A 23,427-nucleotide genomic window follows, 5' to 3' on the forward strand; every position below is an offset into this window, starting at 1 on the left:
AAATGCATGCAGTATGTGTAGCCTGTGTTTGCTATATAAATGGATATACTTGGGTGTGAGTGTGTTTGCGTGGCAGCAGGAGAAGATGAGTCCGACAGCTCCATGCCAAAATAGACCACATACAGGACACAAATGACGCTAGTCCAGTGTGGGCCCCAGTGCCGTGTGACCTCTGTGGCCCTTGTGTTTTACTGGGTCGTAATGGCCTGTTGGGCTTTTCTGGCCTAACTGTTTTTCCTGCACGGGGAATGTAACGGGTCTGACGAGTTGACTGAGGTGACGGGGGTGAGGGGTGGGGGCAGGGTTGACACAAGGCCAGTGTTTGTGTGGGGTGGGGCACGGGACTGCCTTCACTGACACTCTGAAAGACACACACACTCACTCACACACACACCCACACACTCACTCACACACACACCCACACCCACACACACACACACACACACACACACACACACACACTCACACAGACACACACACACACACACTCACACAGACACACACACACAGACGATTGAACTGACCGGGGACAGAGGACTATTGTAGAGACCCGGCCCAAGCCAGCTCACCCACCACAGGCAAACATTGTAACTCCCATCTCTCTCTTCCCCTCTCTCTGTTCTCTCTGTCTCTCCTTTCTCTCTCTCCCTCCATTGCCAGGACCATCTATCCCCATTTAACCCTCTATCTCCTCCACTTGTTCTCTCCCTCCATCCATAAACAACTTTCTCTCCTCTTTCCTCTATCTCTGATTCCCTGTCTATGTTGCAACTTGAATCCTGAAATAATATTGCTTAATAAAAGTATCTGTTTCTTCTCTTACTCTGCACTCCTCTTTTACCCTTTCCTCTTCTTTCTCTCCCTCACTCGCTCTCGCTCTGTCCTCCAATCCCTCCCACACTTTCTCTCTCTCTCTCTACCTCCCTCCCTCTCTCATTCCATGAGGAAGGTGTGAAAAGTCTAAAACTCTCTGTAATGGAGAGCTCCTTGTTAGACGAGATGCTTGTTATTGTGAGCTTTGTTGTGAGTGTATGTGCAGTCTTTCCCCTATATCCATTTAGCACCACTGCTGCTAAATCGTTGCCGCCATTCCCAAAAATATGATTGAAAAAGAGATTTGAGAACTAAAAATCACCTAGATCTAAATGTACAGTCATGGGGTTCCCATTGATTTTTTATAATGTTTGAGTCACTCCGATAGAATACGAACACGGCAGAAGCCATGTCAAAATGTGTAGAATTACATTAAATTATTTTTTAAACTGCACATTTTCTCTCAGCCCAATGACAAAATTTGTAGAGAAAGGAAAAATTTACAATAATACAAATGTAAAGAAATGTCAACCACATTGTGGACCACTCAAATTGGGTTTTGAGATACAAAACAAAAAACTTAGTCATGCATATGTATGCATAAACAAAAACAGAAAGTGCAGTGGATAAAAGGACAATTAGCCACTTATCCTCCAACAAAGACGTTTCTTTAAGGTGGCAGGCTGTGGTATGTACAACAGTATGAATATTTCATTGTGTTTACACAGTGAAATTGTAGTAAGAATGTGTTAATTAGCATAACATTAGCTTTTCTCATTAAAGCTCCTATGATTGTAATGTAGGTGTAGCTTTGTTACAACACCATTGGCCTTTTTTGTAGTGCATGTGTTGATAATCCAAGGTGACTTCCTGTGTGTGTCGTCCTGCCATGGTTTAATACACACTCTTTCTGTGTTTCTGTATTATACTCGACAGTATGTTTGCCAGTAGCCATGTTAACATTGGATGACATGGGCATTGGAGGGGTGTGGGGCCTCCAGTTGAACCCATCCAACACTGCAGCCTGCTGCATCCACACAGAGATAAATGTGTATATATATATAAATATTAACATCATGTCTCACCATCTCTATCTTCTTTGTCTCTGTTTCCTCTCCTCATTCTCTCCCCCTCTCTTCATTGTTACTCTCTCTCTATCTCTTGCTCTCGCTCTCTTGCTCTCTCTCTCTCTCTCTCTCTCTCTTGCTCCCTCTCCCTCTCCCTCTCCCTCTCCCTCTCCCTCTCCCTCTCCCTCTCCCTCTCCCTCCCTCCATTATGTTTGACAGGAGTGAGTTCTCTGCCTCCACCCAAATGTTCTCCCAGAGGCCTCAGGTTCAAGTCAAGTGCAGCCACCCTGCACACTGAGTGGATTCCAAAGACAACCTGATTCAAGAACCGTGTGTGTGAGAGAGCACATGTGTCTGGGCATAGAGTGTGTCTGGGCATAGAGTGTGTCTGGGCATAGTGTTCACTACTGTATCTGTGTGTCCTAGCCGTCGGTGGATGGCTCCTTGTTTATGAGTAGGTGTGTGTTTTGTGTGTGTTCACATGCCCAGAAGGAGGGGGGAGGGGAGGGGAGGGGTGCCAGACTTGTCTCAGAGCGGATATGACACACTGGAAGACAACACCACCAAACTCCCTGCTCTAGTGACACTGCATCACACAAATGTCATCACACACATGCTCAGCTGAGTCAGAACAGTTTCAAAGAGTGGGAGATGAATGGTAGTGATGTTCAGTATCCAGGTGTGTACAGTGCTTAGTAATGTGTTGAGCCTAACCCTGATTAACACAGTGGTATCTGACTTTGGGCTGTGCTGTGCCTTCCAGCAGTTTATCCTCTTCCTTCTATGCCCTTACCTTCGAAACGTACATGCATACAATCAGAACCTGCATCTCCATCCCTAATCTCAGTAGTACTAGTTACACACACACACAGCCACCCTGCTGCCATTAGCCACTAGAATATCTGGAGGATTAAGCAGCGGTGCATTTAGAGTGGTCTGGGCTGAGCATGAAAGGAATCAGTTAACATTTACTCCTCCCTCCCTCCTATTTCCCTCCCTCTCTCCCTCACTCCACCCACAGGGCGATAAGTGGAAGGGGGGAGAGTTTAGAGCTGGCCTTTATGATGTCACATTGGATGCGTTATGGAGTCGACATGGATGCTTTGTGATGTCGCAATAAGCCTTTATAATAATAATAATAATAATATGCCATTTAGCAGACGCTTTTATCCAAAGCGACTTACAGTCATGCGTGCATACATTATTTAATTTTTTTGTGTATGGGTGGTCCCGGGGATCGAACCCACTACCTTGGCGTTACAAGCGCCGTGCTCTACCAGATGAGCTACAGAGGACGTCACTATGGATGATTTTATGATGTCACAATACTTGGGTTTTATTTCACAATGATTTGTGATGTTGTCTGCCTGGCCATAACTCTTGGCCACATCAGTACCCACTGATACAGGGTTGAGAGAGGGGGGAGAGGGACAGAGCAGAGAGGAGGTAGAGGGGGGTTGTAGAGAGAGCGCTAAATCCCATATCCTGGGCCACTTTCTCCCCCCCCCCCCCCCCCCCCCAAATGGCCAAATACAAGAGATGACTCTGATGTTTACCACAGAGACAGGAACAGATGGACAACCACAGTGTGTGTGTTGAGTAAATACAATCAAAGCCTTACACATACAATATGTTATCTCCACCATATACAGCGCTCCTAGTAGCCGGGGACTTTAATGCAGGGAAACTTAAATCCGTTCTACCTAATTTCTACCAGCATGTTAAATGTGCAACCAGAGGGAAAAAAACTCTAGACCACCTTTACTCCACACACAGAGACGCATACAAAGCTCTCCCTCGCCCTCCATTTGGCAAATCTGACCATAACTCTATCCTCCTGATTCCTGCTTATAAGCAAAAACTGAAGCAGGAAGCACCAGTGATTCGGTTAATAAAAAAGTGGTCAGATGACGCAGATGCTAAGCTACAGGACTGTTTTGCTAGCACAGACTGGAACATGTTCCGGGATTCTTCAGACAGCATTGAGGAGTACACCACATCAGTCACTGGCTTCATCAATAAGTGCATCGATGATGTCGTCCCCACAGTGACCGTACGTACATACCCCAACCAGAAGCCATGGATTACAGGAAACATCCGCACTGAGCTAAAGGGTAGAGCTGCCGCTTTCAAGGAACGGGACTCTAACCCGGACGCTTATAAGAAATCCCGCTATGACCTCCGACGAACCATCAAACAGGCAAAGAGTCAATACAGGTCTAAGATTGAATCATACTACACTGGCTCTGACGCTCGTCGGATGTGGCAGGGCTTGAAAACTATTACAGACTACAAAGGGAAGCACAGCCGCGAGCTGCCCAGTGACACAAGCCTACCAGACGAGCTAAACCACTTCTATGCTCGCTTCGAGGCAAGCAACACTGAAGCATGCATGAGAGCACCAGCTGTTCCGGACGACTATGTGATCACGCTCTCCGTAGCCGATGTGAGTAAGACTTTTAAGCAGGTCAACATTCACAAGGCCGCAGGGCCAGACGGATTACCAGGACGTGTACTCCGAGCATGTGCTGACCAACTGGCAAGTGTCTTCACTGACATTTTCAACATGTCCCTGACTGAGTCTGTAATACCAACATGTTTCAAGCAGACCACCATAGTCCCCGTGCCCAAGAACTCTAAGATAACCTGCCTAAATGACTACCGACCCGTAGCACTGACGTCTGTAGCCATGAAGTGCTTTGAAAGACTGGTCATGGCTCACATCAACAGCATAATCCCAGAAACCCTAGACCCACTCCAATTTGCATACCGCCCCAACAGATCCACAGATGATGCAATCTCTATCGCACTCCACACTGCCCTTTCCCACCTGGACAAGAGGAACACCTACGTGAGAATGCTATTCATTGACTACAGCTCAGCATTCAACACCATAGTGCCCTCTAAGCTCATCACTAAGCTAAGGATCCTGGGACTAAACACCTCCCTCTGCAACTGGATCCTGGACTTCCTGATGGGCCGCCCCCAGGTGGTAAGGGTAGGTAACAACACATCTGCCACACTGATCCTCAACACGGGGGCCCCTCAGGGGTGCGTGCTCAGTCCCCTCCTGTACTCTCTGTTCACCCATGACTGCATGGCCAGGCACGACTCCAACACCATCATTAAGTTTGCCGACGACACAACAGTGGTAGGCCTGATCACCGACAACGATGAGTCAGCCTATAGGGAGGAGGTCAGAGATCTGGCCGTGTGGTGCCAGGACAACAACCTCTCCCTCAACGTGACCAAGACAAAGGAGATGATTGTGGACTACAGGAAAAAAAAGAGGACTGAGCACGCCCCCATTCTCATCGACGGGGCTGTAGTGGAACAGGTTGAGAGCTTCAAGTTCCTTGGTGTCCACATCACCAACGAACTATCATGGTCCAAACACACCAAGACAGTCGTGAAGAGGGCACGACAAAGCCTATTCCCCCTCAGGAGACTAAAAAGATTTGGCATGGGTCCTCAGATCCTCAAAAAATTCTACAGCTGCACCATCGAGAGCATCCTGACTGGTTGCATCACCGCCTGGTATGGCAACTGCTTGGCCTCTGACCGCAAGGCACTACAGAGGGTAGTGCGTACGGCCCAGTACATCACTGGGGCAAAGCTCCCTGCCATCCAGGACCTCTATACCAGGCGGTGTCAGAGGAAGGCCCTCAAAATTGTCAAAGACTCCAGCCACCCTAGTCATAGACTGTTCTCTCTGCTACCGCACGGCAAGCGGTACCGGAGTGCCAAGTCTAGGTCCAAAAGACTTCTCAACAGCTTCTACCCCCAAGCCATAAGACTCCTGAACAGCTAATCATGGCTACCCGGACTATTTGCACTGCCCCCCCACCCCATCCTTTTTACGCTGCTGCTACTCTGTTAAGTAAGTATTTATGCATAGTCACTTTAACTCTACCCACATGTACATATTACCTCAACTACCTCAACTAGCCGGTGCCCCCGCACATTGACTCTGCACCGGTACCCCCCTGTATATATAGCCTCCCTATTGTTACTTTATTTTACTTCTGCTGTTTTTTTCTCAACACTTTTTTTGTTGTTGTTTTATTCTTACTTTTTTTGTTTAAAATAAATGCACTGTTGGTTAAGGGCTGTAAGTAAGCATTTCACTGTAATGTCTGCACCTGTTGTATTCGGCGCATGTGACCAATAAAATTTTATTTTATTTTATTTGATACAGTATACATCCTCAATACCCTGTCCACTATAGTAGGCCTACTGTGTCCAGTTGATCCAGTTGATTGGTTTTGGACTGTACAGACCAGACCACAGCTATGATTTTGCTACAGTAGGCCTACATGTGAACTGCAGTAAAGGGTATTTATCCTCTTCAGTTTTTTTCTATCATATCCTGTTGTTAACATATCCTGTCTCAAGCACACAGCCACATTCTAAATCCAGAAGTAGGATCTTCTAGTGATTTCTACATTTCTGTCATGTTTGCGCAGCAGTGAGGGTTTGACATTCACACACACACCCTTCACAACCCTCACACACACTCCTAACACACCTGTTAGGTCGGGCCTCACACTGAGTCAGAACCACAGGTTTACACACACACTAGTGCTATATCAGAATGTGTTCTGGTCACCTAGAAGTGCTACCACTGTGTACCACGACACTTCCACAACTCATCGCCCTACTGACCTCTCTCACACACACACACACACACACACACACACACACACACACACACACACACACACACACACTATTCCCCCCCACACAGCGCCCTACTGACCACAAACACACTCTATTTCCCCCCACTCTCTCACACACACACACTATCAAGGGGAGTTAACATGTTCAGAGAGGGAAGGGGCATGATCTGGCACAATGTGGGCTGATGTGGATCAGTGTGACTGGATGTGGTCAGTACAGTTCCGAAGCCCCCCTTCCCCCCCTGAACAACACCCACTCAGCTAGCGAGCTAGCAGAAACGCTGACTCAGGCTGCCCTAGTATAGATTGTGTGTGTGTGTGTGAGGGAGAATGTTTCCTCATTTACACCGGTACTGTATTTATAGTGGAGCGGGGGGTGGACTGTAGTTAACTCACTGTAGGATGTTTAGAAGAGTCACAGGGTCCTTAATCACTGACCATGACCTCATACCTCCCCCCTCCTCTCTCTCACACACACACACACACACACACACACACACACACACACACACACACACACACACACACTACCCCATTGTAGACTAGAGTACGTGTGACACTCCGCCACAGTTTACAAAGAACGTAAGGACATACTTGTTAATAATCCTAATCATAAAGTATTTGTCATGACGTCGTTGGAGAGACCTTTTCAATAGAAGAACGGTGTTACCGTGAACGGTCCTTTCTTCATTTCCACACTGACCATGATGGAATTATTTCATTAAGTGTGACAGTGGAATACATGTCATTAATATGGAGTAGAATGTCCTAGTTCTTCTATCACAGATACCCTTTACACTGTCATGATGAAATCACACCCGTACACACTCATTAACTCACTATCCCAGGAGAAATCTTCTCATCAGCTATATATGGTTAACTCGACCTTATGCGCAAATCCTGCATTGATGTCAATGTGAGATTTGCATTTAGGTATTTTCGGGACACGTATCACACGTATTGGATTCAGTCCCCAGTGTTTAATTTCTTACAGAAACACACACACCACACACACTCATTCACTCACTCACTCACTCATTCACTCACTCACTCACTCACTCACTCACACTCTCTCTCTCTCTCTGCTGGTTCCAGGTATAAGCGGAATATCAGGAAATATAGCTTTAAAACTGCAAAAGAATGTCTCTCCACCCCATGGCAAAATGTGTAGAACTGCAGGAAATGTACTTTAAAACAGATTATTTTTCTGTCCGCAGACAAGAGGGGGGCCACTAAAAGGTTTTCCCCATGAGGTGGGTGGGCTTGTCATGCAAAATAGTGTAATCTTATTCGCTAAACAGAACTAGTTTAAACAGCAAAATTGTCACAAATCAGCTTTGTTTACATAGTGGGGATGAAAATGTAATTTTTGCTGCAATGATCTCTAAAATTCTGCGAATTAGGTCATCCACACCGTTGATATAGCAACGGACGCTAATAGTTTATGGAATCCCATTGTGACGCGGGGGCGATACTTTTTGGCATGACAGGCCTGCCAACCAAAAGGCTAGGGCATGCCATGCACACATACACCAATGCTCTGACACACTTTAATTTACCCATCGTTCCCCCCAGGCCTGTCCTCTGTTCTCACACCAGAACCCCCTCCCCCCAGGCCTGTCCTCTGTTCTCACACCAGAACCCCCTCCCCCCAGGCCTGTCCTCTGTTCTCACACCAGAACCCCCTCCCCCCAGGCCTGTCCTCTGTTCTCACACCAGAACCCCCTCCCCCCAGGCCTGTCCTCTGTTCTCACACCAGAACCCCCTCCCCCCAGGCCTGTCCTCTGTTCTCACACCAGAACCCCCTCCCCCCAGGCCTGTCCTCTGTTCTCACACCAGAACCCCCTCCCCCCAGGCCTGTCCTCTGTTCTCACACCAGAACCCCCTCCCCCCAGGCCTGTCCTCTGTTCTCACACCAGAACCCCCTCCCCCCAGGCCTGTCCTCTGTTCTCACACCAGAACCCCCTCCTCCCAGGCCTGTCCTCTGTTCTCACACCAGAACCCCCTCCCCCCAGGCCTGTCCTCTGTTCTCACACCAGAACCCCCTCCCTCCCTCTCCCTGTGAAACCTGACCCAGAATCAGACCTCTGGCTGGCTTCCATCATGCACCTGGTAACCCTGATCACCTGGGGAGGTGTATGTGTGTGGTAGACATGCCAGGCAGCTCCATCCATGCCATAGTATGTCGCTGTACCATCACATGAAAGCACACCCATTGTAATTGCCGCCATTCTACTGATATCCAGTGTGTGTTAGTTGTGACTGCGTCAGACAGACGCACTGTGGTGTCATGTTTCCTTTCATGTATGTAACTGGGCTGCTCCGTGATGTCACTCTCTGGCTTCCTGCATTGTTTGTCTGAGACAGGCGTTCAACTGCACGTTTGACGAGGTGCTTAGTAGAGCTGGGTCATATGGACAAAAATCCATGTTACCATAAATTGCCTGAATTTATGTGATAACGATAAATGGAATGATACGTTTATAACATGAATGTGCACCACAGTTTATAACATGAATGTGCACCACAGTTTATAACATGAATGTGCACCACAGTTTATAACATGAATGTGCACCACAGTTTATAACATGAATGTGCACCACAGTTTATAACATGAATGTGCACCACAGTTTATAACATGAATGTGCACCACAGTTTATAACATGAATGTGCACCACAGTTTATAACATGAATGTGCACCACAGTTTATAACATGAATGTGCACCACAGTTTTTTTTAAATGATCCTTTAAACTACTACTACAAGTTTGATGGTGTACCATCAATTGTCCAATTAACAATCACCCATATCAACAAACTTATTTCATTTCAAACTTCACATTTCTCTAGTATAGGCTACTTATCATAATGAACAATATCAGCAGAATGCCTGCGATAAGTGATTGTTATGGTCGGTGACAACAATTTTGGGTTTATCGTCCCAGCTCTAGTGCTTAGTTCCACCACTTACCAATGGGTGTGTGTGTGTGTGTGTTTAGTGTGTTTACTTAGCCCTGTCTTGGTGGCTTAGTAATTGTACAGTCCCTTTAAGAGAGAACGGCCTAGTTCTAGTTCAGAGTGTTGAACGGCAGTCAAAGAGCAGTTGTATCTGCATAGCTGATCATGTTAAGTGGCCAAGATGGTGGCTCCAAATGGGCCATGATACTGTACTCGCTGCAGAGCCAAAATGGACACAAGCACTTAACACCATTAGAGACAATGGGGCTGCTGCTGGATTTAATGGCCTGCTGTTATTGAGCCAAAATGGAGATTGAACTGTGGCCTGCTGGAGCACTTAAACACATGCTCTTCAGGAATAGATCATTACAGAAAAGCAACTGCGAGTGTGGATGGTCTATTTTGGTGAAACTGAGCCAGAATGGAAACTGGGAGACATGTGTTTCTTTACCGAAGCTGCTGAAGCACTTACTGTTGTGTGTGTGTGTGTGTGTGTGTGTGTGTGTGTGTGTGTGTGTGTTGGTTGGGGTGGTGGCACTTGAACCACCTCCTAAAACCCGAAACATCACGTTATATTTTCGAAGGGAATTTTGAAAACCTGCCAACTCCAGTCCCATACTAACTTCCGTCATTGCACATTCACAGGAGGATTTGAGAAATGGCAGCTAAATTTACCTTGACTCCCCGTTTACTTGATAATTGCCTTGGCAACGGCCTCAGGTCCAGGCGAGGGGGGGGAACCAGGGCATGTTGTCAGGGGTGAGGGGAGGGGTTGGTGACCTTTTGTTCCTGTGTTTGCTTAGTGGGCATTCCTCTGAGGGCTGGCGCTCACCCAACCATGGCCAGTCTGTCTGTCTGTTATACAGGGCTCCCCCTGGGGGTGAAGATGGAGTATTAGTCTCCTTAGCCAGACACCGCCCAACCTTTAGTCATCAGTAAAGGGCATCATACTATGGCTACATCTCAATAGGACGATAGGAATTGGAAGAAGTCTGAGTTGTGTGCCATGCAGTTGTGTAGTACTTCAGCAGTTCATGGTTACTCTCCCTAACGATCATCTTTCCTCTTCCCAGGTCCTTATGGTTGAGCTGGGTGTTGGTCCCTGCTATGCCTCCCGCCATGACAGACCTCCTGGACATGTGGGCGGCCCACTCCCAGCTGTCTGGAGAGGACCTGGTCACTGTGGACTTCCTGTTACCCACCGGCATCTACATCCAGATGGACGTCCCCAGAGAGGCCACCATACAACACATCAAACTGGTAGGAGAGAGGGGAACAGGGGGTAGGTTTGAGTAGGTATGGGGGGGGGGGGGAGTAGGTTTGTGTCGTGTGTGTCAGTGGAGTTTGTGGGGGTAGGTGGTGTGTGTGTGTGAAGTTGAATTACATGAAATATTTTTTTGCAAATGATGAGTGCCTATAGCTTAAGGTGAATCATTTCAGACAGCAGGTAAATCAATTTAGATCAGCATTGGAAAGTATAGCGGAGAGGCCTATGATGGGCCTACTGTGCATCTCAGTGTTTTTATTTATCGTTCTTATTGTTATCATGACAATTCAGTACAATTATGATGATATGAATTTATATCCACATTGCATGGCCAGTCCTACATCCTCTTCAACATGTCAGGCTGTTTTATCTCTTCAATTAGAATCAAACCCATAAACATTAGTTTACAACATTTATTAGTTTAACATTACGCAGATTGGTTAGGATTGTTTTAATGAATGACTCTGGGTACTGCCTGGCTGAAGTTCTGCTTCTGAGACATTGTAAAAGGCCATCATAATAACTAGAACACGCTGTAGGCTGCTATAGACTGTCGTCTCCTCTCCAGTCCAGACAGACGCTCTCTAATGGGTGTTATGACACAGCTGGCGGCTGGTGTGATTTGTTTGTCTCTGAGCTGCACTCACGGCATGCAAATATGCTATGACATCATGCATGACCCGGCTAGTGGGTAGAGGTGGGGTGGGATGGAGGCCAAAGGTCAGCAATGTAACAATGCACTGTAGTCTTTACCGTCATGGAAGGTGTCATATTTCAGTCACAATTAATGTTTTTTAATGTTTTTAGTTTTAGTTTAAGATGTAAATACTTTGGAGGATGGTAGTTATTTTTTTCCTGTGGTGAGATCCCTCCTGCTGAACCTCTTCCTGTGACCCTCTCCCTGCTGGTGTTTTCCTCCAGTCTGAGACACTTTCTGACACACACACACACACACACACACACACACACACACAAACACGTAGAGAGACACACACACACGTAGAGAGACACACACACACACGTAGAGACACACACACGTAGAGACACACGTAGAGACACACACACACACACGTAGAGATACACACACACGTAGAGACACACACACACACGTAGAGACACACACTCACACACACGTAGAGACACACACACGTAGAGACACACACACATAGAGACACACAGAGACATACCATGTTTTCCTCAGACAGTCTTCGTTGAATAGCACCTGGAGTTGTTAAGACGTTTGTTCTGTGAGTGTGAACAATGTCTGTTTCTCTGCACCCCTGGCTCCAGTGTTCCTAATGAGGAGTAACCTATCACTCCAATTCACAAAGTGTTTGTTTGTCTCTCTGCTTTTCATATGTCTATAAAACAGAACTAACAGACTCAATGACTTGTGATCTGTCTTGCAGTTATGCGGTTGTGTGTGAGAGTGAGAGAGAGAGTGAGAGAGAGAGTGAGAGAGAGAGAGAGTGAGAGTGAGAGTGAGAGTGAGAGAGAGAGTGAGAGAGAGAGAGAGAGTGAGAGAGAGAGACAGAGACAGAGACAGAGACAGAGAGACAGACAGAGAGACAGACAGAGAGACTCACTCAGGTAGACCAGCAGCAGATGTATTTATTTCCCCAACTAAAGATGTTTAGGAGGAGAGTAGTCTCCAGACGGAAGGCCTGCCAGCCAGCTAACAACGTTAAACCTCACCCAGACACTGATTTATAGACAACACAGTGGCTGGGTGGAGAATAAAGATGTCGCCCCTGCTCAGACAGAACGTGGGCAGGACATTTATTAGGGGCACAATGACACACAGCCTCCATTAGAATACCTTGTCTTTCACTTTCTATTATAATATAAGGAAATATGCTCTGATATTCATCCTCGACTAGCCAACAGCACAGGAACCGTTGTGACTTGTACTCAATAAGTGTTGGTTTAGGGAAAAATACATTGTTGTGACCTTGCATAGCCATCCAATGTGCATGAAATAAAAAACAAACTGAATGTAAAAATATATATATATTCAAAAGATAACGTTGAAGGAAATGGCAAAGTTCAATAAAATGTCTCTTAAGTGAGGCTGTTATCCTGTTGCTTAAAGGTGCTGGCTTCCAAGAGGGAGTGTCATTTTAGAGAATAACAGTAGTAGTCATGTGGTCTCAGGATGGCTACAAATAGCATGGTGGTGAAATGTGACAGATAATTAGATGTCACACCACGGATAATAACAACCGATTTGTTAAGTAAAAGCAATTATTTGTCATGTGAACGTAGTATAGCCAAGTAGTAAACAGTAATCCAATCTATGATGCAGAAAAAGTTGAATACCGGGAGGATTTTGTTTTAGCCTCTAAAGAAGGTCTATACTTTGAGGGGACTTGGTCTGATGTTGTGGTCAGTAAGTTGGTAATGACGAAAGAATGTTGTGGCAAGAGGCTCAAGTTGTTTGTCTGAAGGGAGGAGAGTTGACATGACTCCTTGTCTACAAGTCTGTCCCCATGTTTCTCTTCTTAGTGCCCTTTAGCCTCAAACACACACACACACACACACACACACACAACGGGACATGATTCATGTCCTGATTGGTTTGTAGAAGTAAGATTCATGTCCTGATTGGTCTATTCAGGACCTGTGTAATGTTTGTTTCCCTGTCATCATATGACATCATATGGTTGTTGTTCAACCATTTGGTTCTTAGCATTTCAGTCGTGATGATTCTTAGAACTACTGTTGGCTTTAGAATCTGGATTATTGTGATGTTAGTCATGATGCTATTGGCTAATAATTGAGGTTCCACTTGTTATTGTAGATCGTGTATTGTAGAGGCTGAGCCTGTCTCTGTGTAGCCCGTGATCATACAGGTAGATTGTGTCAACTTGTCTTGCCATAGTTTTTGTAATAACTGTGTTATCCCCCACCTCCTCCTTCCTCATAGCTCCTATGGAAGCAGGCCCAGTCGTACCCCCTGTTCCCGTCTCTGGGGGAGATGGAGGGCCACATGTTTGAGTGTGTGAACCAGGCAGCGGTGCACGAGGAGCTGGAGGATGAGACCAGGCGCCTCTGTGATGTCAGGCCCTTCTGGCCCATGCTCAAACTGGTCACACGCAACTGTGGCCGCGCCGAACGCCTGCTCGACTCCAAGATCGGCGTGCTCATCGGAAAAGGTGACACACTCACACACAGTAACAGTAGACCTCCACACTGATGTTTGACCTATGTGACCTGTGGTTTAAACAGAGTAGAGATGCTCCTAGACAGTGATCACTCACACACACACACACACACACACACACACACACACACACACACACACACACACACACACACACACACATACTCCTCAGACACAGCACCACAGTTTAATCTCTGTCTCCAGTATATTCATATCCGCTTTGCCTTGGCGGTCAGATCTGAGTCTTGTCTTCAGATGTCTCATGTCATCATCCCAGTATCAGCTGAAGTCAGGCCCGTCGGATAGAAAACAATCTGGTTAGAATAGACAGGCTCCTGATGTCTGTTGCATCATCCGTCACTCACTATTATCTGTGATGGTGATAAGATGCTGTGCTGAGTGGAGGAGGCAAGCCAGACCACCACTGTAATGGTAGGGAAGATAAAGCCCCAGGGTGGAACGGTCAATCTATTGAGTTAATACACACAAACAGAAATATGCTTGCACACATACAGTACCAGTCAAAAGTATGGAGACACCTACTCATTCAAGGGTTTTTCTTTATTTTTACTATTTTCTACATTGTAGAATAATAATGAAGACATCAGAACTATGAAATAACACATATGGAATCATGTAGTAACCAAAAAAGTGTTAAACAAATCAAAATATATTTTAGATTCTTCAAAGTAGGTACCCTTTGCCTTGATGACAGCGTTGCACACTCTTGGCATTCTCTCAACCAGCTTCACCTGGAATGCTTTTCCAACAGTCTTGAAGGAGTTCCCACATATGCTGAGCACTTGTTGGCTCCTTTTCCTTCACTCTGCGGTCCAACTCATCCCAAACCATCTCAATTGGGTTGAGATCGGGTGATTGTGGAGGCCAGGTCATCTGATGCAACACTCCATCCCTCTCCTTCTTGGTCAAATAGCCCTTACACAGCCTGGAGGTGTGTTGAGTCATTATCCTGTTGAAAAACAAATGATAGTCCCTCTAAGCGCAAACCAGATGGGATGGTGTATCGCTGCAGAATGCTGTGGTAGCCATGCTGGTTAAGTGTGCCTTGAATTCTAAATAAATCACAGACAGTGTAATCAGCAAAGCACCATCACACCACCTCCTCCATGCTTCAAGGTGGGAACCACATATGCGGAGATCATCTGTTCACCTACTCTGAGTCTCACAAAGACACGGCGGTTGGAACCAAAAATCTCAAATTTGGACTCATCAGACCAAAGGACAGATTTCCACCGGTCTAATGTCCATTGCTCGTGTTTCTTGGCCCAAGCAAGTCTCTTCTTCTTATTGGTGTCCTTTAGTAGAGGTTTCTTTTCAGCAATTCGACCATGAAGGCCTGATTCCCGCAGTCTCCTCTGAACAGTTGATGTTGAGATGTGTCTGTGACTTGAACTCTGTGAAGCATTTATTTGGGCTGCAATTTCTGAGGCTGGTAACTCTAATGAACTTATCCTCTGCAGCAGAGGTAACTCTTGGTCTTCCTTTCCTGTGGCGGTCCTCATGAGAGCCAGTTTCATCATAGCGCTTGATGGTTTTTGCGACTGCACTTGAAGAAACTTACAAAGTTCTTGTCACAACACAACTGATTGGCTCAAACGCATTAAGAAGGAAAGAAATTCCACAAATTAACTTTTAGCAAGGCACAACTGTTAATTGAAATGCATTCCAGGTGACTACCTCATGAAGCTGGTTGAGAGAATGCCAAGCGTGTGCAAAGATGTCATCAAGGCAAAGGGTGGCTATTTGAAGAATCTCAAATATAAAATATATTTTGTTTTGTTTAACACTTTTTTGGTTACTACATGATTCCATATGTGTTATTTCATAGTTCTGATGTCTTCACTATTATTCTACAATGTAGAAAATAGTAAAAATAAAGAAAAACCCTTGAATGAGTAGGTGTGTCCAAACTTTTGACTGGTACTGTATATGCATGCACGCTAACACACTATTGATGCGTCGGTTGACTCATAACCCGCAGTCCCTGCAGTTATATACGCGGGGCAGAAGGTTTTAGGGTCATTAAAGGTCAATAAATATTGTGTGGCTGAAGGGCAGGTTGAATAAAGAGAAACAATCTTAAAAATCCATAAATGTAAATGCAATTTATATCTATCTATATGCTACATTGAGATGTTTATTTAATTATTTTAGGCTATTTGGGTATTAGTGCATGAGCCTAAGCTTTAGGACTTAACTGTACACGCGCCAAATAGTCTACACAGCCAATCGCCAAATAATGCTTTTGGGAATGGGCAGAAAAAGTTAACATCAATACACAGACGGCAAAAAGGACATTGTCGAAGTTTAATTCAATAAGACGAAAGCTGCGAAAGGAGAGTTAAAAATAAAGAGAAGGGAGGGCCAGAAATGTAATGTTTGGAAATGATTTGGTGAAGTATTATAAGAGGATGATAGCAGTGCCGGCTATGTTCTGTACAAATTCAACAGTCACAAGACAGGGACTTCAAATAGGCCTATGGCATGTCAAGGGAACTGTAGCCTACTGTTTAGATGGGTTAAATGGAAACTGAAATCTGGACACTGACTGTAGCTCTATAACTGCTCACACAGCATTAATATTAACTCCTGCAGAATGAAGCATTTCTTGCAGTAAAATGATACACCAAATGTAGGCAACATTTTAACTTGGGAACAGGAGTGAAGAAATGTGATTTATTTATTTCTGCATCTTGAGAGAATGCAATACTCAGATACCATCTGTAGAGGTGCTATCTTCATCATAAAAGCTGATAGTACAGTATTTCAACCACATAAAATATGCATCCAAACTGAAATCTTATCAGAAACACATTGGGTCATTTTCACAGCTTTCTTTTTCCTTACAACGGTCAAATTGAATGTTATTTGGACATTTAGCATTGTTTTGCATGATTGTATTTTCTCCCCAGCCCCTAAACGTCTTTGCTTCGCAAAAATGACAGAACTTTACCGACATCAACTGGTTTGAAGCATTCAATCTATTGATCTATGACATTATTCTGTTGAGCAAGGGTTTATTTAGTCTTCATACAGGTGTTTATTTAGTTCACATATAGTCCAACAGTTGCGGATGGGTTATTAGCAAATGCGGGTGTGGGTGAACAAACAGCTGACCCGCGCACCACTGTTAAACACACACACACACACACACACACACACACACACACACACACACACACACACTAAGTCTCACTTACAAACTCTCTCTCTCACTCAGCCATATATGCACATAGGTATACGTGTGTATACACACACACACACACACACACACACACACACACACACACACACACACACACACACAGCGTCATGTTGGCCTGAGGCTGTGTGGGGACAGAGATGGTAGGGGGGTCTATGGAGGTCCTCCAGGCTGCTGGCCAACCAGGCCTGTTCAGAGAGGGAGTCGGTCAGTGATAGTAATTGAAGGAGACTTATCCCATATTGATATTTTCCCTCTTGGCTCCAATTTTGTCAGATGTGATCTGTAAAAGGCTTTTGTCAGTAAGCGGTACTCAAAACAGACCTCAGGCGCTGGCTAGCCACACACCCACACACTGAAAAGCCCGCACACACACACACACACACACACACACACAAGCTAATAATGCAGTCCAGAGGCATCCTCTGAGAGCTGAGGGTCATATGAATGTTTAATGGTTTTAAATGTCAACATGTGTTTTTTATCATCCAAAGCATTCTACGGCCCCAAAATACCAAGCTCTGTTCAATTAGTAGATATAATGAATTCAGGATCTAGATTTTATACCCAGTGAACGTTGTATTTCAGTGAAAACAGTAGGTTAGAGTTCAACACTCTTGAGATTGAATTGTCATTTGTAATCCCTCATAAACATAAATGTTACCACGCCAGGTATGTGTCAGTCACAGAGGGAGTGCATTAAACATGAATGGTAATGCCTTTTAATGCAGTGCCGTTAGACCCACTCATGCAGAGGTTATACTCTGGTTTTTCACATGCTTTAGTGCTTATGTCATTGTGGTGTTGCGTTTAACCTCTTATGAACCTGTTACACCGTGCTTATAAAGCTTAATGACTGCTCACAGGTGTTCACAAACGGAACACTATCGATAAAATACATCTTTGGTGTCAAATGTTGTAAAACCTCTTGTGGCCTTTTTATGCACTCCTTATCACCTGCAAAAGTCGTTATGCAGTGCTTATAAAGTGTTTATGAAGAGCTTATGAAGCTTCACGAACCATTCACAGGTCTCCACGAGCTGGATGCTCTCCAGGACCAGGAGGTGAAGGACTTCCGCAGTAAGATGTTCCGTATCAGCGAGGAGAAGATGCAGCGGGTACAGCTGATGACATGGAGCGAGTGGCTGCAGGCCTGCTTCTCTCCACAGCTGGAGCCAGGGGGAGGAGCCACAGACGGTGTCAACGACAAACAGGCCGAGGCCAGCCTCAAAGTCACCATGCATTTTGACCAGTCCCAGGTACCTGTCTGTACACACTGAGAGCACAATATGTCCTACCAGAAATACTTACACAAAGCAAAATATAACCAACAATAGGACCATTATCGCTCTCTTCTACTAGTCATCATTTACAATACTACACACCCCTGGCTGTCATCAGTCAGTAGTCATCATTTACAATACTACACACCCTCGGCTGTCATCAATCAGCAGTCATCATTTACAATACTACACACCCTCGGCTGTCATCAATCAGCAGTCATCATTTACAATACTACACACCCTCGGCTGTCATCAATCAGCAGTCATCATTTACAATACTACACACCCTTGGCTGTCATCAATCAGCAGTCTCCATTTACAATACTACACACCCTCGGCTGTCATCAGTAGTTATCATATACATACAACAGTATGCGGACAGACACTGAGTATACAAAACATTAAGAACTCCTGCTCTTTCCATGACGTAGACTGACCAGGTGAATCCAGGTGAAAGCTATGATCCCTTATTGATGTCACTTGTTAAATGCACTTCAATCAGTGTATATGAAGGGGAGGAGATGCGTTAAAGAAGGATTTTTAAGCCTGGAGACAATTGAGATATGGATTGGGTATGTGTGCCATTCAGAGGGTGAATGGGCAAGCCAAAATATTTAAATGCCTTTGAACGGGGTGTGGTAGTAGGTGCCAGTGGCACCGGTTTGTGTCAAGAATTGCAATGCTGCTGGGTTTTTAACGTTCAACAGTGTCCCATGTGTATCAAGAATGGTCCAACACCCAAAGGATATCCAGCCAACTTGACACAACTGTGGGAAGCAGGGGGGTGCAACTCAATATTAGGAAGGTGTTCCTAATGTTTGGTATACTCTGTAGGCTACAGACTAGTAAACAAACTCTCTCACACATATATTCTCCCCTCTCTTATCTCCTCTGTTGGCTGGCCCCTAATAGTACCTGGTCATGTGACAGTTGGCTGTCTGTTAATAGGACCTGGTCATGTGACAGTTGGCTGTCTGTTAATAGGACCTGGTCATATGACAGTTGGCTGGCCCCTAATAGGACCTGGTCATGTGACAGTTGGCTGTCTGTTAATAGGACCTGGTCATATGACAGTTGGCTGGCCCCTAATAGGACCTGGTCATGTGACAGTTGGCTGTCTGTTAATAGGACCTGGTCATATGACAGTTGGCTGGCCCCTAATAGGACCTGGTCATGTGACAGTTGGCTGTTTGTTAATAGGACCTGGTCATGTGACAGTTGGCTGGCCCCTAATAGGACCTGGTCATGTGACAGTTGGCTGTTTGTTAATAGGACTTGGTCATGTGACAGTTGGCTGTCTGTCACGCTCCTACCCAAAGGGCCTCTCCACTGATTGAACACATCCCTCTTTCTCCCCCACTCTCTCCTTTCTCCTCCCTCCCTTTCTCATCCCCCCTCCCTCCCTTTCTCATCCCCCCTCCCTACCTCCCTCCCTCCCTCTCTCTCCCCTCCCCCCCTCTCTCTCCCCTCCCCCCCTCTCTCTCCCCTCCCTCCCTCTCTCTCCCCTCCCTCCCTCTCTCCCCTCCTCCACCCTCTCTCTCGCTCTCCCCTCCCTCCCGCTCTCCCTTCCCCCCCCTCCCGCTCTCCCTTCCCCCTCCCTCTCTCTCTCTCCCACTCCCTCTCTCTTTATACCTCTCTCTCTCCCCCAATCACTCACACACACACACACACACACCCCTCTCACTATCAACCCCTCTTTATCTGAAATAAGTGTGTGTAGATTCGGTGGCATGCCAACAGATCAGCTCAGATCAACACACACATGCAACACACGCTAGGGTCACTAGCCCACTGCACAGTACATGGCCCAAACCCTTACCATCTGTGTTCTGTCCAGGTGGATGGAGGCAGGAAGTCAGTGTGTTATTTAGGAGTCCACATTAGGCACAGGAAGTGGACCTTTTTATTGTCTAGAGTCTTGTTAACTCCATTGGTTGGTTGGCCTGATTTTCAGTTGACTCTGTTATATCAAACCCTTATTTTACTACCTGTTTACATTATATTTACTTGGACATTACATTGTAAAACAGCAGTCGTTCACTTGAAGCTACAAGGTGCTATAGTTACCATTTTATTTGAGGCAATTACCTGAAAGTACCCATAGTTACCATAGTCGTAATGTCTTGGCTGGAAAGAAAGTGTGAAATAATTTCAATAATTATTACCGCTCTATTTGGAACTTGACCACTCTGGTCTGTGTCACCATGGTGATGTGCAGCAGCTGGTTGTCATGGCATTGTGAGTGGGTGAAGGCTGTGCCCTCATGACCAGGTTGGGCGCCAGGCTGCAAGGCAGGTCGGGTAGGGGTGTGTGTTTCTCTGTCTGAATGCTCTGTAAGCCTTCGGTGTCTGGCTGGGATTGTGTGTTAAGCCTAATCTATATTCCCCCCTCTAACGTTATTTTACTATTTTTCACCCTCTCTCCTCGCTATCTTTGAGATTTCACTTTGCAATATAGAACATGAAGTGCACCACACCATTTCTCTGGTCTCTGTCTGTCTCTGTGTTGTGTTGATGGTAATGTTCTCTCCATCCAGGACACAGCCAGTCTGAAGGTGTGCCCCAGCACCAGTCCCACTGAGCTGATGGAACAGGCTGTGAGGAAATGGCTGATGACCCACGGCCCAGAGGAGGACGGACGCCAGGCAGAGCAGTACGTTCTGAGGGTCAGCGATAAGCTGGAGTTCCTCTGTGGAGACCACCCCCTCATACAGTACAAGGTGACCCCTTACTCTTAGGCTAAACCTCAGTGCATACAGTGCAAAGGGACCCTAATGATGCCCTGTGACCCCTTAACATTTAACCCCCAAACCCTCTGTAGAGTGCTTTCTTACCATCAAACTGCTCCCTTTCTCAGTCTCTTACCCTCTAGAGTTTCTGTGCAGTGCTGACCTCAACTCTCCTCTGAAAATGACCTTGTTTATCTCAACCATTCCTTAATGATTAATGTCATAACTAGTAAACTCTCTTCGACCGTAACGGTTAATGTTCCAAGGTCAGAGCGTGTGTAGGGAGCGGTCAGGTTAGGGTTGAGGAATGTCTCCTTGTGTTTAGCCATATACGAGACTCAGTGATCCAGGAACGGTCATCTGACTGATGTCCTAATAACGCCTCATTAATAACACTGTCTTCCTGGAACACATTACTGTTACTCACAGACCTGGTATGTGTGTATGACTGAATCCATCTGTGTATGAGTGTGTGTGTGTGTGTGTGTGTGTGATGAAGCAGACTGACTATTACGCCCTGTAGAAAAGGGTCCGGTCCCATTTGCTCTCGTTCCCGGAAAAGTGTTTCGATCCAGGAACCATCTGATCCACATACGTCATGTCTGTACATTAGATATGTGTTACATTCTATCTGTCTGTACATTAGATATGGGTTACATTCTATCTGTCTGTACATTAGATATGGGTTACATTCTATCTGTCTGTGCATTAGATATGGGTTACATTCTATCTGTCTGTGCATTAGATATGGGTTACATTCTATCTGTCTGTGCATTAGATATGGGTTACATTCTATCTGTCTGCGCATTGGATATGGGTTACATTCTATCTGTCTGCGCATTGGATATGGGTTACATTCTATCTGTCTGCGCATTAGGTATGGGTTACATTCTATCTGTCTGCGCATTAGATATGGGTTACATTCTATCTGTCTGCGCATTAGGTATGGGTTACATTCTATCTGTCTGCGCATTAGATATGGGTTACATTCTATCTGTCTGTACATTAGGTATGGGTTACATTATATCTGTCTGTACATTAGGTATGGGTTACATTCTATCTGTCTGTACATTAGGTATGGGTTACATTCTATCTGTCTGTGCATTAGGTATGGGTTATATTCTATCTGTCTGCGCATTAGATATGGGTTACATTCTATCTGTCTGCGTATTAGGTATGGGTTACATTCTATCTGTCTGTACATAAGGTATGGGTTACATTCTATCTGTCTGTACATTAGGTATGGGTTACATTTTATCTGTCTGTACATTAGGTATGGGTTACATTCTATCTGTCTGTACATTAGGTATGGGTTACATTCTATCTGTCTGTACATTAGGTATGGGTTACATTCTATCTGTCTGTACATTAGGTATGGGTTACATTCTATCTGTCTGTGTGCGTCTGATTTCTTCTCTCATCCCTCCTCAGTTTGTGTACCTTTTCTGTCCTCTCTTCAGAACATATAGGCTTGTGTGATATCTCTCTCTCTCTCTGTGTGTGTGTGTGTGTGTGTGTGTGTGTGTGTGTGTGTGTGTGTGTGTACGCACCATTCACATTTGTAAGGGGCGGCAGGTAGCCTAGCGGTTAAGAGCATTGGGCCAGTAACTGAAAGGTCTCTGGTTCGAATTTCGATTTCACTATGTGAAAAACCTGTCTGTGACTTGAGCGGAAGGCACTCAACCCTAATTACAAAATGTCCATTTGGATGTGTGTGTGTACCAAAGACGGCATACAGAATAGTACTCTCTGTGTGTTAACACCTCCTCTCCTCTCTGACCCAGTACATCAAAGCCTGTCTCCAGGCTAAGGAGTGTCCCCACCTGACCCTGGTCCAGGTCAGCACGGTCCAGACCATGTTCGAGAAGGAGATCTCTGCCATCGGAGCTGTGGTCAACCGCAAGAGCTCCAACCCCCCCTTACCTCTGCCCCCCAAGAGGAGGGGACCCTCGGTCAGTCACACTCTGTGTGTGTGTGTGTGTGAGGTGCATGTATGCGTTTGTGAGCCTTTTATTATCTCCAGACATTGCTAGCTGCTCTTAGCAGGTGCACTCTGACGTCATTCTGACGTTTCGTCTGGTTCTAAAGGTCGGTGTGCAGTTTAATTGGCTCATGCAGTTTTAATTGCTCATTAGGGCTTAATTGCCTGGTACCACGACGACTACATCCCACAGTGACAGGTGACATTGGACAGTAAATGACACCTGTCAATCAATGCTTCAAATGTCAATCATTACAACTAAATGT

General features: G+C 45.6%; 1 protein-coding gene across 1 annotated transcript in view; it reads left to right on the forward strand.

Moving 5' to 3' along the window:
* LOC311106144 (phosphatidylinositol 4,5-bisphosphate 3-kinase catalytic subunit beta isoform-like) overlaps positions 1 to 23,427 on the forward strand; it is a 68,099-nt gene that overhangs the window by 27,444 nt on the left and 17,228 nt on the right. The window contains exons 3-7 of the mRNA XM_084148471.1: positions 10,590 to 10,776; positions 13,710 to 13,938; positions 18,199 to 18,428; positions 20,989 to 21,171; positions 22,965 to 23,132. Coding sequence (XP_084004597.1) covers positions 10,624 to 10,776; positions 13,710 to 13,938; positions 18,199 to 18,428; positions 20,989 to 21,171; positions 22,965 to 23,132 — 963 coding nt within the window. The 5' untranslated portion in view covers positions 10,590 to 10,623. The remainder of the gene's footprint in view (positions 1 to 10,589; positions 10,777 to 13,709; positions 13,939 to 18,198; positions 18,429 to 20,988; positions 21,172 to 22,964; positions 23,133 to 23,427) is intronic.

Source organism: Coregonus lavaretus (genome assembly GCF_964263955.1).
Source record: "Coregonus lavaretus genome assembly, chromosome: 30".
NCBI classification, from domain to species: Eukaryota; Metazoa; Chordata; class Actinopteri; order Salmoniformes; family Salmonidae; genus Coregonus; species Coregonus lavaretus.